This window comes from Orbilia oligospora (assembly GCF_000225545.1).
Source record: "Orbilia oligospora ATCC 24927 unplaced genomic scaffold scaffold00043, whole genome shotgun sequence".
NCBI lineage: Eukaryota > Fungi > Ascomycota > Orbiliomycetes > Orbiliales > Orbiliaceae > Orbilia > Orbilia oligospora.
The window spans coordinates 147,180-161,032 of NW_011645600.1; the positions used below are offsets into that span (position 1 = coordinate 147,180).

Below are 13,853 nucleotides of genomic sequence, written 5' to 3' on the forward strand. Positions count from 1 at the left end.
GACTCGTTCCTTCCTTCCTTCCTGTTCGTATTGTTCGCGCGAGAAATGCAGGTACCGGTTTCTGATCCTCGCTACCGCCATCTTTGTTCTTTTTGCTATCGCAATCTTCCCTGCTCGTATGGGGGTCTGTTGACCCAAATTTGGCATCGATGCTGGAGATTTTTCTTCCTGTCGACTGTTTCATGTTCTGCAGTAGCATCTTAATGGCCTTGTGCTAAATGTACGGCGAACAGGGCACACGCCTTTCTCTTGGCAACTTGTGGCAGTTTGGGCCTGGTCTCTGCCACATCTTCCCCTAAACAGCAAAACTTGCCTGGCGCTAACGGGACCAACTCCAGCCTCCAGCTAATCAGATACCAATTTTGTATCCGTCATGGGCAGGACGAGGCTGGAGTCGGAGTGGAAAATTTTTTCGTCCCTAACCTCAATTCGACTATATCGATGATTATCACGAACTAGTGAACTTAGCCTCAGCTCCCGTCATCAGCATTCGGATGGAAGAAGCGAGAAGGTGGCTTCCCAGGTGGCGTGCATATACACAGGCGAGTCGATGTTTCGTCAACCGGACAGTGCAGTACATACTATGCTAGTATTGAAGCTAAAGAGCAATATCGGATATCGATTGTCTATAGCTAAGTACCTTTTGGCAGATGTATGCAGGCCCTGTACTCCGTACCCTCGATGCCATTTGTAATACCGTGTGACGTAGGCAACATTGGTATCGTTAAAACCCTTATGACAGTGAGAATCAAATCTCTTCGGCGAAGTGTTCCTGGAGCCTCCGAAACTTCCATCAAACTTCCAGCAACTTGCCATATTCGGCGACCTACAGCAGAGTAATCAAATGCAGGATGGGCTATTAATTCCCGAGAATGAAAGCTGGGGGCGCTTTGCCAAATATGGAATCGGTTTCTTTTTCTCGCCTTCTTTTTTTGGAAACCTGGCCTAATCGGTGACGTTTGATGCATTTCTTCGAGCAAGGGGGCGCTGACAGCTGAAACGCTCTAATGCATGTGCAGTGCAATTGAGGCCACACGCCTCTTGATAAGTTCAGTGTTAAGATTCGATCCAGGATCCCGGGTCTGGAGTGCTAATAATATCATTTAACGATGCACACATGCACAGCGAGGCGAGTAAGTAACTTACTGGCTCTGCTTCTCGGATGGATGCATGCATATGGACGCCATGGTCGCATGAAAGCATGGACTGTGGTAAATTAAGCTTAGTGTATATGTATACTTAGAATTAACACGAGGAGATATCATCCGATTGTGCATGCTACTTCACTTACCTAGGTTATCAACCGACCAGAATAGAATCGGGATCAAGTAATGGTTATCTAATATCAACCGTGTTCGGATTTGCAAAGCAGAAGGAGCCCACCTCATCGATCCATTTCTATCTTCGAAGCTTCGTGTCTGTTTATCGGTTATCGCCATCAAGGTGGAATAAGTGGTTAGGTCGAGTTATCGATATCCGTGCACCCGTCACCAGACCACGCTATCATGCAACGCATATGCCTAAGCAGCTAAGTACTGACATACGTAGTACCCGCTTCCCCACAATTGCATGTAACACACCACGCCAGCCAGCATCCGATTCTCGCTTTCATGCATGCACGCATGCCTTCCTTCCTCCCTTCCTTCGTGCATGATTCCATCCAATCCAATCCGGTATGGAGAGCCTGGCATTAAACGAGGCTCTAGAGACCTTCAAAACTTCTGGTCAACGGGAAAGAATCCAATTGTAAGTTAGCTTGGCATCCCGGTCTAACGTCTGTACCTAGAGTTATACCTATCTACCTAGCAAGTATCCACAAAGTCAGCACTAGTACCTTCTCTAAAAGGTATTATATTCTAGCCTCAATGCTCTGTTCGATTCTTTTCTCCCATCCGAGAAATATACTCTCCAAGAAAAGTTGAGAACCGCCAATTGCTATTTTGATATCTTTGGGTTCCTTCCTGTCGAAATCTCGCTTCAAATCGCTGAAGGTCTCGATCCGAAGGACATCATCCGCCTTCGTCGGGTGTCCCTGCGATGGAAATCCCTTCTCTCATCCTCACAACTGGCTAAAAAAATCGCCTACATATACTATGCAAAGCGATCTGATCTTCACTTTTATGCTCGTCAGCTAGAGGAAGATCCCTTTTCAGCGTTGAGAAATATTGCATTCAAGGAGTATTCTGGTGAATCTGGCTTATTTAAGCTGAAAACAGGATATGACTTTTCTTTCTCAGGAATACCTCAAGATAGAGACGGTTTCTTTGTTGCTTTGAAGGTATCCGTCGGTCTTGAATACGCGATCTTCGGCCACTCTCGTCAAGGCTCGTTGCCTGAGACTTATCAATGGTATCTAGTTGACCTGAACAGAGGTCAAAGTCAGACGCCCGCACCACTGGTAAACAAGCGCAGAGAAATTCTGGACAAGAGGTCGGCTCACGTTGGTGCCCACTGTGCAGCTGCCATTACCTTGAATTCCAAGTACGTATATCCATATAAGCTGAATACAGAAAATTAACCATAGCACTAGTGATCGACTAATTCTAATGTGTGTCAAATAGTCGAGCTCTGGTTTGGAATAGCAACGGTCGCTTGATTCGCGAATTCAAACTCCTCCATGAAGGAGGTATGACCATTAGCTCCTCAGAAAAGTACCTGTGTATCCGTAACGAACACGGGGATACTGATTACTCCGACTACTATCTTGTGAACCTTCAAACAGCAGCTTTGCGGGTTTTCGAAAGAATTGCGGACTTTGTCAAAGCCGCCACCCGAGTGAGTTTCGGTGTCAAAATTGAATTTGCATATATCCGTATCAAGCTACTAACACACACCTTGTTCGCAGGAAGGCATCATAAACTCGCCGCCGATGATGATTCTTGCCAATCGAATTACTGTGGCCGCGGTTTTTTTGGATAATGATCATAAACCTCAAGTTTGTGCAAGTTGGCTGACCTTTCACGAAGAGGAGGGTACTCTGATTGAAACGACTGCAGGACTTATTAATCATGACCTCCCAGATGACCTACCGGATCCTATTCTACAGTCGATCTCGTTTTGTCATAGCATAAACGCAACAGGAGTGGGCATGCCGGGCCTGGAGACTAAGGAGTGGAATGTCCGGTTGGCCATCCTTTCGGATGGGGAGGTTTCTGCCTCATGGAAATGCTTTGATCTAAATCCGCTTCAATATCAAGGCCCCGACGCGACAGCATCATTTTACTACAAAGATACTTTCTACACCGTCATGCCACTCGCTACCGAGGAGCATTTATCGAAGGAGAAGAACTATTTATGTAACTACTCACTTTGGTGTTCCAAGGGAGATCAGTTGACTCCCCTGGGTCCAGGTCGAGTTTTAGAACTTGTGGGTATGAGTGGACAGCTTGAGGAGATAAGGCCGCACGATAAGGGTTTCGCCGTTTTCTATAGGGGAGGGGTGCATGTTTATGATTGGCTGAGTTTTGATGAATTCATGGATTCCCAAAAATCGAAGTAAAAGAATAGATCGGGGTCGAAGGATTTAGCTGCTGAGTTTTTGAACTTAAAGCTTTAGAGTCTTTCGGGGGATTTTAGCTGCGAAGTATCGGTATATTTCTTCTGGATTCATTATATATCTATAATATCTATATATTTCTAATATCTACACAGGTAAACTAAAAGCCTAGCTAAATACCCAAGAGCCAGGCAAGGCGAAGGCCCCCGGCGTTCTAAAAAAAAAAAACTCGGAATTTCAATTCCAAATCTTCCAAAATTAACCAGAAGAGATACCGGTATTGAGCAGAAGATTTCCACCACCCCTAGCATCCTTAACAACGTTCTTAAGTGCCAAACTCAAGATTTTCTTTTTCATGGCAACTGTATCACCTCTCAATTCGGGGAACTTTGCCAATTGGGTAGCTACAACACCGCCAACGAGTGGTGCGGCCATTGAAACTCCAGTCATAACTTCAACCCAGTTTTTTTTTCTCAGGGAAGTACTTTGAATCTCTGTTCCGGGGGCGTAAAGATCGATACACGGACCCCAATCAGAAGTTGGGATCCGAGTATCGCTAATATTTGTATTTCCCACAACAATAAGGGAAGGTATTTCTTTGACATACCCCCCCGGGAATGATTCACAGGCATCAGCACCAGAATTCGTAGTCGAAACGGTTAAGTGGATGCCAGCGGCAAGTGCATCCTTCAATGCCTTCATAAGCAGTTCACTGCCACCCGGAGCCATCTCCATGAAGTCCCTGGGGACACCCCATGACATGTTCATCACAGAACCTTTGAAGTCCTTTTTCTTCTTGTGGATGTTATGCTGTCTGATGGCCGCCTTGATACCGTTGACTTTATCCTGGATATACTCTAGAGCTGTTTTTTCCTCAACAATGGGACCGAGGGGATCTTCCATGGGCTCTGACATAATTTTGATCCCCCATATTGACACATTTTTGGCAACGCCGTAATGTGTCGAACCGATTGTTCCTGCAACATGTGTGCTAGAGACAAAAAAAAGGGTTAGGAGCGAACAAAGTACGATAGTGATTATAAAAACCAAGACCTATTACGGAAAAACTCGAACTTACCCGTGTCCATCACTAGGCCATATATTGTATGGGTTATCAGTGAATATTATCTGCGCTCGAGAATTGAAATCTGGGTTCAATGGGTCAATGCCCGTGTCGTGGATGTAGACGTCGACGCCGGTAGCCACATCACGTTCGTCGTATCGGTATTTGTACTTCAGGTCGGTCACATTGCGGCTGCCTTGTACAATAGATGCCACGCTGGAGATTCTCTCTAGATTCCAAGATGCATCTGTTTGTTCGATGATTTTTCCGGTAGCACCTTGGGTTTGTCTTTTAAGGGTTCGAGAACGAGATGGGGCTGCGGAGATGGAAACTGCCAGGAATGTGGATATTGTGAAGATTGAGTACTTCATCGTGAAAGAAATATTAATATCGGCGCACTGATGGTAGTAGGTAAGGTGAGAGCGTAGATCTAGTTTATTATAATATCAGTGGACCGGCCACTAGAAGCCTTTTCCGAATCAAAATATTAATATTTGAGTAATAGAGGAGATTTGTCGAATGCAGTTTTTGGGAAATTCGAGGTAGAATTCGAGAATCCCATTGTTCTTATATACACCCGCCATTGCGTAATTGCGTAGCATAAAGCTCGGGGTTTATGCTATGGGGTTATAATATAGTATACGCAATTAATACCCGACCCCGTTTTTGTACCCCTGCAGCCCAGCAGTTTCGAAATTGACCTGCTTCTTGTTGCATTTTCGGTGTTGTCGGGCTAACCCGAATAGTGAGGTCCCACCGTAGCATTCTCTAACATTCTCGAACCGCCACGCTTTGGATTGGATCACGATCATGCATCCGCAATGCATCATTCCACTGGGCCACGATCACGACTGAGCTGAGTATGTAGGTCGGTATAGGGATTGGGGCTTACAAATGGCTGAAACTCTTGATCGATATTATGATATCACGAAATCATTTTCATTTTTTCTTGCAAAAGGATAAGACGAAATAAAATTTATAAAATAAGGCAAGAAATAGGCTTAGCTTGGTTAGCCTTATAGTGGCATGGTACCAGTGATATCATGGCCTACCTTTGGACTAGCATTTTTAACATAACTCTACACCGCATACCGAAAGGTTTTATCTTCGGGAGAAAAATATAGCTGAACTGGAAAGCTTTAATTGAGTCCACCAAAAAACCCTACTATATACTAATTGTGCCGAGACGGCCCATAATCCAATATATATAAGTATATATTATGAACTCGCACCCATCTTGCCTCCAGACCAATATTAGGTATATAGAAGTACATCATACGTGCTTACTTAAGTACTTACCTCAGGTAGGCTGATGGAAATAAAATGTTGTCTTCGACAAAGTTCAAAGACCACTGATTTTTTGTTCAGAACGCTACCGGTATACGAACTTTCGAATTTCGTTGGCCATGGCCATAGACTCATCGTGGTATCCGCCCCCATGTCCGGCTCTGGTTTACGAGACAACTCTGGTCATGACAATATTGGAATGCGTGTCCCCATAAACATGACTTTATATAAAATAATGGTACTTTCTATACGCGGCAATTTTCGAGTGCTTCATTGAGTGTGGGAAAAAGACACTTACTGAGATCCCCGAGTGATCGATTTGGTACTCCACGATGTTCGCATATATATAGAGACGGTTCTTCATGAGGGGTGAGTGGCAATCCATAATTTTGGTGGCATGGTTGTTCTAGAGTCACATGGTTTTTATTTTATTTTGGTGGGAATAACAGGCGGGAGAGTAGGGTAGAATGTAAGATCTAGGGGCGGGGGCGGGGTATTTCTGGTACCCTAATGTTTGGAGATCATATATAACAGTATCGTAAAAGAAAGAACTTTTGAAGGTTATACCCACCTGAACGCCATCAAATGCAAGGCTCCGCTAGGAGATGCGGCTCTTACGGTACGTATACACGGGTTATATATCATCCATAACATCATCCATCAAGCCGTCACCATCTCCCGGAGGCATCATCTCTTCTCTTCCCCCCTTTCTGCCTTCCTCTAATTCCGTCACAATTTGGGGAGCGACTGCTGGATGGCCCTTTTTCCTCACCAATTCGAACAACGCCTTTCTTTGATCCTCAGTAATGTCATTTTTATACCTTGTTGCAAAGCTCAGAAGACTCTGGTGCCACAATAAAGGCATCGCCTCATCACTATTTGCAAAGCGAATAAAGTGAAATACTACGGCATCAACGGCCTTGTAGGGTAAGGCGTATTTTTTCTCCAATAATACCCTGATAAATATACTCGTTGGTCCGGCATAGTCCATTTCGCATAACCGCTGGAGTGCGGCAGCGGAGTGTAATACCGGAATTGACACTCTTGTAAGTACCGAGCCGACGATTTGAGCTTCACGCAAGGTGCATGTTCCCGATGAACATAGTGGGAAAAGGAAGCCTTTGTTGAAGGCGGCTGGTTTGTAAAGGGCCTTCTTCAGGGCCTTATACAGGTGGACATTTAACTTCTTGTGTTCGTAAATGTCGTCACGGACTCGATCAAGGAGGATGAGATTAAGGAATCTATTTTGGTTAGGATTATTGTTCTAAATTCGTTTATCTGGGAATGGAAACTCACCTTTGTGTCTGTGCGGCATTTAAGTTACTGGCGAACATTTTGGTGGCTTCGTAGCAGGCATGAGGAGACCATTCATCTGGCCTTGTCAGGAAGAGTATTTCCTCCCAATTTCTCAAACTTGGGATGATCTTAAATGGCTTTGGGAGCTTTCCAGATTTGTATCTCGACAGCAATACTCCAATCTTGGTGTAGACTTCGATCACCTTGGGGGGCAGCTCTGCTCGCTCCTCATCAATATCCATACCGGTTTGGCCACCTTTGGCTTGTAGTGAGCTTTCATGTTGTGCGATCTTTTCTAGAATCTTGTCTGCGAGCGAGACCGCTGGGCGTTCGCTCGTTGACGGTAAGAACTTGTTGAATAACTCTTCGTCTTCCTCATTTACTCTCTATAGAACAAGAATTAGGAGCTTTTCGAGAAAAATAGAAGTATGAATTTATTTTTGAGGGAAACGAACCACTTCCTCCGCAACGTCGTCATCACCGTACTCGTCCTGGTACTGGTCATCATCCTCGTCATCACTCTCATCTTCCCATTCTCCTACACCTTGGTGGGGTATCAAGAAATTATCGACAACCGACTTTCCACTCTGTGAGGGCTTCTCTTCTTCCAGCTCATCCTGTTGTTCCTTTGCGAGCTGCAAAATCTTCCTTGATAGCGTGGAGTCAACAAAGCCCTCATCGCTGCTCTTGCGTGCGTCTTTGGAAGCCCTTCGTTTCTCACGGGTTGGCTTTGAGGAAACCGTTTTAGATACGGTTAAATCTTCGTAGAGGGGATTGTGGCGGGCCTGCCGGTTCGTCTGGGATTTCGCGGTATCTTTAGGCATTGTAAAGATAAAAGTAATGGAATATTTTCCAGAGGTAGATTCAAGTGCTGTTTTGATCGGAGTCGAAGATGGAGGAGTAGTTCAAGATGGTATGAGATGTGGAGCTTTGCATTGGAGCTTTCCATATATAATTTTTATTTTTATTTTATTTTTTTATTTTCTATTTTATTTTTCTCGCTTAATCCAACCTAAGCTTGTGTTTGCGCCGAAAATTACCAAAACAGGATTATTTCCTTTTATGGTAATTTTGAACACCCCGAATGAAGCAAGTCGCATTGACATTCGCCATGACCTTCATCTTGACCTTCACCTTCACCTTCACCAGCCCCCTCCCCCCCACGAACAAACCTCACCAACCAAACACCATCGCCATTACGCCTGCTGTCAGAATTGCCCCCTACAGCTGATGCTGATGTGGCTGGCAGTCGTGGAGCATTTCTTTGGTTGTCGCGTTTGCTAGCCTCAGCTTGGATACAATGTCAGCGAACGACCTCCCCTTGCCCGCTGCTGGAAATAGCGGCGTCCCCGCCAATCCCGCTGCACCTTCACCTGGCAGGGCTACATCACACCCGCCGCCTGTTATTCCTATGAAAAGATCACTCTCTCGCGACCCAGAGCCTCGAATTGAGTCTCCTGTCCCTGGAGGCCACCACGCGACACCTCTTGCTGGATCCCCAGAACCAAATCTTCTGGGGACTGGAGCCGTTGCAAACCGCCCCATCAAGACCAAAGCGCGTGACAAACCAGCCCCTCGTGAAGGAGGCCGTGAGAAGAAGGAATCATGGAAGAAGAAGGAAGCTCAGGCTGCTGCAAGGGGTGGCACCCCTACATCGGCCCCTACAGGTGGACCCTCGGCGAAAGGTACTTCGAGCAAAGCAGCAGCAGCAGTTGTAGTTAAGGATGCACCTCCTGGACTACAAGTCTACCCGCTTTCTCCACCAAAAGAAGTTGATTACTTGGCCGCGAAACCGCCGATTTTTGTCCCCGTAACGTATCCCAAGAATTCAGATGTCTCTTTCTTTGAAACTACGGAACAGTACGTCCACATTCCTCCCCTCTATCGCCATACTGTTGTCCATCTATGTGCTGATGTAACCTTTGAATTGGCAGCCCTTCAAATCGCAAAGGATTTCGCTACTTGCCTTGCAAAGCTTCCCATCTTATCCCGACGCTCAAATACCATACCACTGAAGTCCCCCCATATGCTGCACGAATATCCTACGAAGACAAATCCAACCATATCCACCTCGATGAAACTGGTTTTGCGCTCACAACAGAGAAGGGATTCCGCTCTGCTCGTGCTAATGTTGGACTACGTGAGGGGGACTGGTACTACGAATGTAAAGTTCTCAACGGTATTAACCCGAACGACCTGACAGAGGAGAATGGCCACGTCCGTATCGGCTTCGCACGGAGAGAGACTAGCTTGGACGTCCCTGTTGGATACGATGCATATAGCTACGGGGTCAGGGATAAGGACGGTCAAATAGTCCACATGTCGAGGCCCAAAGATTTCATGAAGGAAAGTGTGGTTAATGGGGATGTCATCGGTCTTCACATATCCCTCCCACCGTTATCCGTTCAACGTGGGATTCTTGCACCGTACTCCGAAAATTCTAAATACCCGCCAGATGTTATCCGGGATAGAGTCCCGATTAAATATAAAGCGCAGCTGTATTTTGAATCTTTTGAGTACATGCCGGTAAAGGATATGGAGGATGCTATGAATCCTGCCGCCCCAACCGTTATTGGTGCACCATCCCTTAGCACGGCAAAGGGCACCAAAGCTTGCTTCAAGTCATTGCCTGGTAGCAAGGTTATAATTTACAAGAACGGGAGACGGATTGGTACTGCCTTTGAGGACCTTTTTGCCTTCCTACCGCCAGCGAGCCAACCTCTCTCGAGTGGTGGTGGTAGACCTCTGGATGATGGGCACTGTGGGTACTATCCAACCGTCAGCGTCTTTAGAGGAGGCCGGGCGCAAGTAAATTTTGGGCCCACATGGGAATACCCTCCAGAGGATCTTAGCTTTGGCAATGACGATATTCCGATTTTGATTACTAATGATGATGAAATGCGGGACGACGATGTGGTTGTAGAGAAATACAAAGCAAGAGCTATTTGTGAGCGGTATAATGAGCAAATCGCTGAAGATTGTGTGTACGACCTTGTGGACGAGGTAGATCTGTGGCTTGCAGAGAAAAAGGCAGGAGAAGCGGGTCCTAGCGGCGCAGAGAATGGTGCTGGTATTTCTGTTAACGGCGTTAACCCTACCCAAGAAGCCAAAGAAATCCAAGAGATGCATATCGACGAGGAATAGAGCGCCCCGTCGCGTGGGCGGGTATCAGGTTTGCCGTCGCAGAAGAATGCAAGGCCTGCCCAGAGGGCAAAATCACAAATATTACCAACTCTCCAGTCTGGTGTAAGGATGTCGTCTACGCAACCCTAGATGCCACTGGCCTCACGGGCCCTGGAGATTCCAATGGCGGGAACACAAGTCCAGTTTGACACGGGAATGATACCGGTGCAGTATCTAATGCAATATCCAGCTTCCAAGTTGGCCACGAACCCTACACAATACCTGCCGCAGTATGAGGGTCAATGCTCAATGCAGCACCAAATTCAACACCAAATGCAGCACCGAGTGCAGCAGTATTATGACCAAAATAACCCGGCGCAAAGCCTCGCGCTACCAATCCTAATGGCTACCTCTGCCCCTGGGCTTCAGTTCTCACATCATCAACACCCACAAGCTATAAATAAACATAGCTTGACTCCTCTCCTGAAGAAACCAAAGTTGGATGACATCTTTAAAACCCCCGGGGCCCCCAGGAACCCGTTCGCTGGGATTCTTGATGAGAAGCCCGACCTCGAACACCACCAGCTTGACCCTCTTGCGATTTTGTGAGCATTGCACTATTTCCCCTTCGTCGCAATGTATTAATATTGATTAGTCTAAGTTTAATTTCCCTCCCCGTTTGGATCTTCCCCACTGTATATTAGTTAGAATTGAATTATGATGTAGACGAGTTCCCCTTCGTAGAGCGGCAACCGATCATGAGCGGGCTGCATGCCAAGTGCATAATTGCATTGGAGGTCTAGAGTCTTATATGTAGCGAATTATAACTCATCAAAATGTGGCCCAAAACGCCCAAGCCAAATCAACTGAGAATGAATGGATAGACAAGAAAATTCTATCGACGTTTCGATTGAAGGCTTGCTTTCTGTAACCTCCTTGGCAATTCCTCTTCCTCGTCTTCATCATCGTCTTCTTCGCTCCGATCTTCCCGTCGATGTGATAAGCTTTCCCTTTTGATATGAGCAGCAGCGGAATGAGAGCTTTCCGCTAGTTCGTCTTCTCCGGGTGAATTAGACCGCCGATGTAAGGCGGAGGTTCGTCTACTACTGGTACCATTTAATATACGGCTAAGCTTCCGCGGAGGCTGACCTTCATTATCTTCCCCCTCTTCTTCAACCTCCCCCAATGATGTTCTGTTTCTTCGTCCTAAAGAATTCCGTGGCCTCCTCGGAAGGGGGGTGGTTGCGTCCGTATCTTCATCGACCTCGCAATCGTCATCGCCATCACCAAACATGGTGCTTCTGCGGCCCTTGCTCTTTTCAATACTTCGCTTGACTGCTTTGCTCAATCTTTGAGGCATGACTCCCTCTGAATCGCGGCCCTTAGCCCTTCGTAGACCTGATGCGCCGCTGCTGGCACTTACTCCTGCTCTCGGTCCTACAGGCTCCCCTGTCCATTCCTTCTTACAAGTCCCACATTCCCTGGCAGGTAGCCTACTAAACATAGCTTCAGCGCAGTGATTATGTAGCCGATACCCACAATGCATATCCGAGCACCGCTGGCCGATTGTGTGGATGTACCTGCAGTGCCCACAATGTTTAATCCGCAGTTTCTTTGGACCCCTCCTTATTGTTCCATCTTCCTGTTCCTCTTCTTCCTCGATATTATAGGTGTCCGATAGATAGCGCTCAAGCTCCAAGAGGGCTCTGGTTGAGAGAAAATGGTACCCCGCTCTATCACGCTCAAGCCAGCCTTCGTCGACGAATCTGGTGAGACAGTCCTCTGCTTCTTGTTTTGTGAGGCCAATACCAGCACCAGCAATGGTCTGTCGTTCTTCCTCGCCGTTGGCATTTTCAACAATGACCTCTTGGTTTTCACGCTCGGAAGGAGGATTTTTGTTGAGACTGATGGCACGCATACTTTTGACGGCCATGATCTCGGCGTATATGGTGTTACTTGTGTCGAACATCTCGTCTAGTAATCGTTTGAAATATGAGATTTCGTCTAGGGTGTGTGTGGTAGCAAATCGGATTATATCATCGTTGGAATCATTGACAAGGGCGTAACAGTGATTCCCATCTTCTTGGTCAGGCATTTCACGGATATCGAGATCAAACGAGGAGATCGTATTCTGGATCGTATGAACGATAGCACGGAATTCCTTAGGAGGTACAGATTCGATGGAGACATCGGAGCCTGCTTCAGCGGATTTGATAGCTGCGAGTAGTTCACGGCCCTCTTGGACGTCGATGAAAGGACGGATTAGAAGGGCTTGGAGGAAGGCCCTGTGGATATTTGAGTAGACCGACATTGTTTAACTTGTGGCAATGCTAGTGGTCAATGTTGGAGAGAGACGATGGTCTATAGATCTAGGAGGGAGAGGGAGGGAGAGGGAGGAAGGGAGGAAGCTAGAGATGTTATAGCATTTTGGTCTGTGCATGTAAGGTACGCGTTGTTGTGTTGGTGTTGTGGAACAAAGAACGCAGCACGCGAGTGGTCAAGCTTCCCCCGGAGTATCCCATGCTTCTCCCCGAGACGTCTCGAGGTTCGGGGAACTAGCTGACGCTTCCGGGGCTGACGCCCAGCACGTGCACAGATGTGGAATCTGTCCCTTAATTAGTGAATTCCTCCTTCTGATCCGCACAGCTGTCCATGCGACATGCTTCTTCCATCTCATCATTTAGCCTTCTCTTCTTCGTCATCGTTTCTTTCTTTCTTTATTTCTTTCCCCAATAGTCTCCTTGTAATATTCAATTAAATCACGATAACATTGCCATGATATAAACGACAATACCATACCTATCACCGAGAATTCACAGAATCTTGCGCGTATCGATATCCCCTATCTCCACCAAAACAACCACCCATTGGATCATCTCAGGAGCTATACGACCAGTCACGATGTGGTTAACCGATCAACAGAGTATGCCTAGAGCTATATTTGTCCTGAAATCAGATGGGAATTTTTGAGGGCTAATACTTTTGGTGGTTCCTTAGAGGTTGGCGTTGCGTTTTGTTCCGGCGGTATGCTACTATCTTTCGACGAGGACAGGATGATAGATATCTGATGCTTAGCATATAGGCGCCTTTTTTTTCACATTCGGGGTGATAATGTTTTTTGATAAAGCCATGTGAGTTCTCTGGGGCGAGATTTGTCTAAAGTTAATAAGCCGACGACTCGAGTGCTGATGCGAACATGTTCTCTCAGGTTGGCCATGGGAAACGTTAGGACCACCCGATCAACTTTTCCTTCGTACTCACGCCTGAAATCTCACGCATACTAATTATCAATTTATTACTTTTTCCAAAATCCAGATCCTATTCCTAATCGGCCTGACGTTGACAATGGGTGCCAACCGTACTTTCCTCTTCTTCGCCCGCCGCGAAAAGTGGAAAGGAACGGCGACATTCGCACTCGGTATACTCGTTATTTTCCTGAAATATCCGCTTATCGGCTTTGTCATCGAATGTTACGGCATATTAAACCTCTTCGGCGACTTTTTCGGCGTCATTATCGGCTTCCTTGGGAGTATACCGATCATTGGTCCTTACATTACCCGAGTCGCCGGGAGCTCTGCGAGGGCCTTG

At 46.5% G+C, this 13,853-nt stretch overlaps 6 protein-coding genes across 6 annotated transcripts; 3 read left to right on the top strand and 3 right to left on the bottom strand.

Annotated features, from left to right (window-relative positions):
* Positions 1-1,675: 1,675 nt before the first annotated feature.
* Positions 1,676-3,499, top strand: AOL_s00043g48 (uncharacterized protein; the record flags this gene model as incomplete). Its single annotated transcript, XM_011120535.1, has 4 exons — positions 1,676-1,746; positions 1,861-2,481; positions 2,562-2,775; positions 2,846-3,499. The coding sequence occupies 4 exons, from the start codon at positions 1,676-1,678 to the stop codon at positions 3,497-3,499; spliced, it is 1,560 nt and encodes a 519-aa protein (XP_011118837.1).
* A 255-nt stretch (positions 3,500-3,754) lies between these two features.
* On the bottom strand, positions 3,755-4,930 carry AOL_s00043g49 (uncharacterized protein; the record flags this gene model as incomplete). Its single annotated transcript, XM_011120536.1, has 2 exons — positions 3,755-4,487; positions 4,575-4,930. The coding sequence occupies 2 exons, from the start codon at positions 4,928-4,930 to the stop codon at positions 3,755-3,757; spliced, it is 1,089 nt and encodes a 362-aa protein (XP_011118838.1).
* A 1,550-nt stretch (positions 4,931-6,480) lies between these two features.
* On the bottom strand, positions 6,481-7,966 carry AOL_s00043g50 (uncharacterized protein; the record flags this gene model as incomplete). Its single annotated transcript, XM_011120537.1, has 3 exons — positions 6,481-7,087; positions 7,143-7,528; positions 7,598-7,966. The coding sequence occupies 3 exons, from the start codon at positions 7,964-7,966 to the stop codon at positions 6,481-6,483; spliced, it is 1,362 nt and encodes a 453-aa protein (XP_011118839.1).
* Positions 7,967-8,442: 476 nt separating this feature from the next.
* On the top strand, positions 8,443-10,474 carry AOL_s00043g51 (uncharacterized protein; the record flags this gene model as incomplete). Its single annotated transcript, XM_011120538.1, has 3 exons — positions 8,443-9,002; positions 9,077-10,212; positions 10,287-10,474. The coding sequence occupies 3 exons, from the start codon at positions 8,443-8,445 to the stop codon at positions 10,472-10,474; spliced, it is 1,884 nt and encodes a 627-aa protein (XP_011118840.1).
* Positions 10,475-10,481: 7 nt separating this feature from the next.
* AOL_s00043g52 (uncharacterized protein) lies at positions 10,482-10,874 on the top strand (the record flags this gene model as incomplete). Its single annotated transcript, XM_011120539.1, has 1 exon — positions 10,482-10,874. One exon carries the CDS (start codon positions 10,482-10,484, stop codon positions 10,872-10,874), a length of 393 nt encoding a protein of 130 aa, XP_011118841.1.
* Positions 10,875-11,160: 286 nt separating this feature from the next.
* AOL_s00043g53 (uncharacterized protein) lies at positions 11,161-12,576 on the bottom strand (the record flags this gene model as incomplete). Its single annotated transcript, XM_011120540.1, has 1 exon — positions 11,161-12,576. The coding sequence occupies one exon, from the start codon at positions 12,574-12,576 to the stop codon at positions 11,161-11,163; it is 1,416 nt and encodes a 471-aa protein (XP_011118842.1).
* Between the last annotated feature and the right edge of the window lie 1,277 nt (positions 12,577-13,853).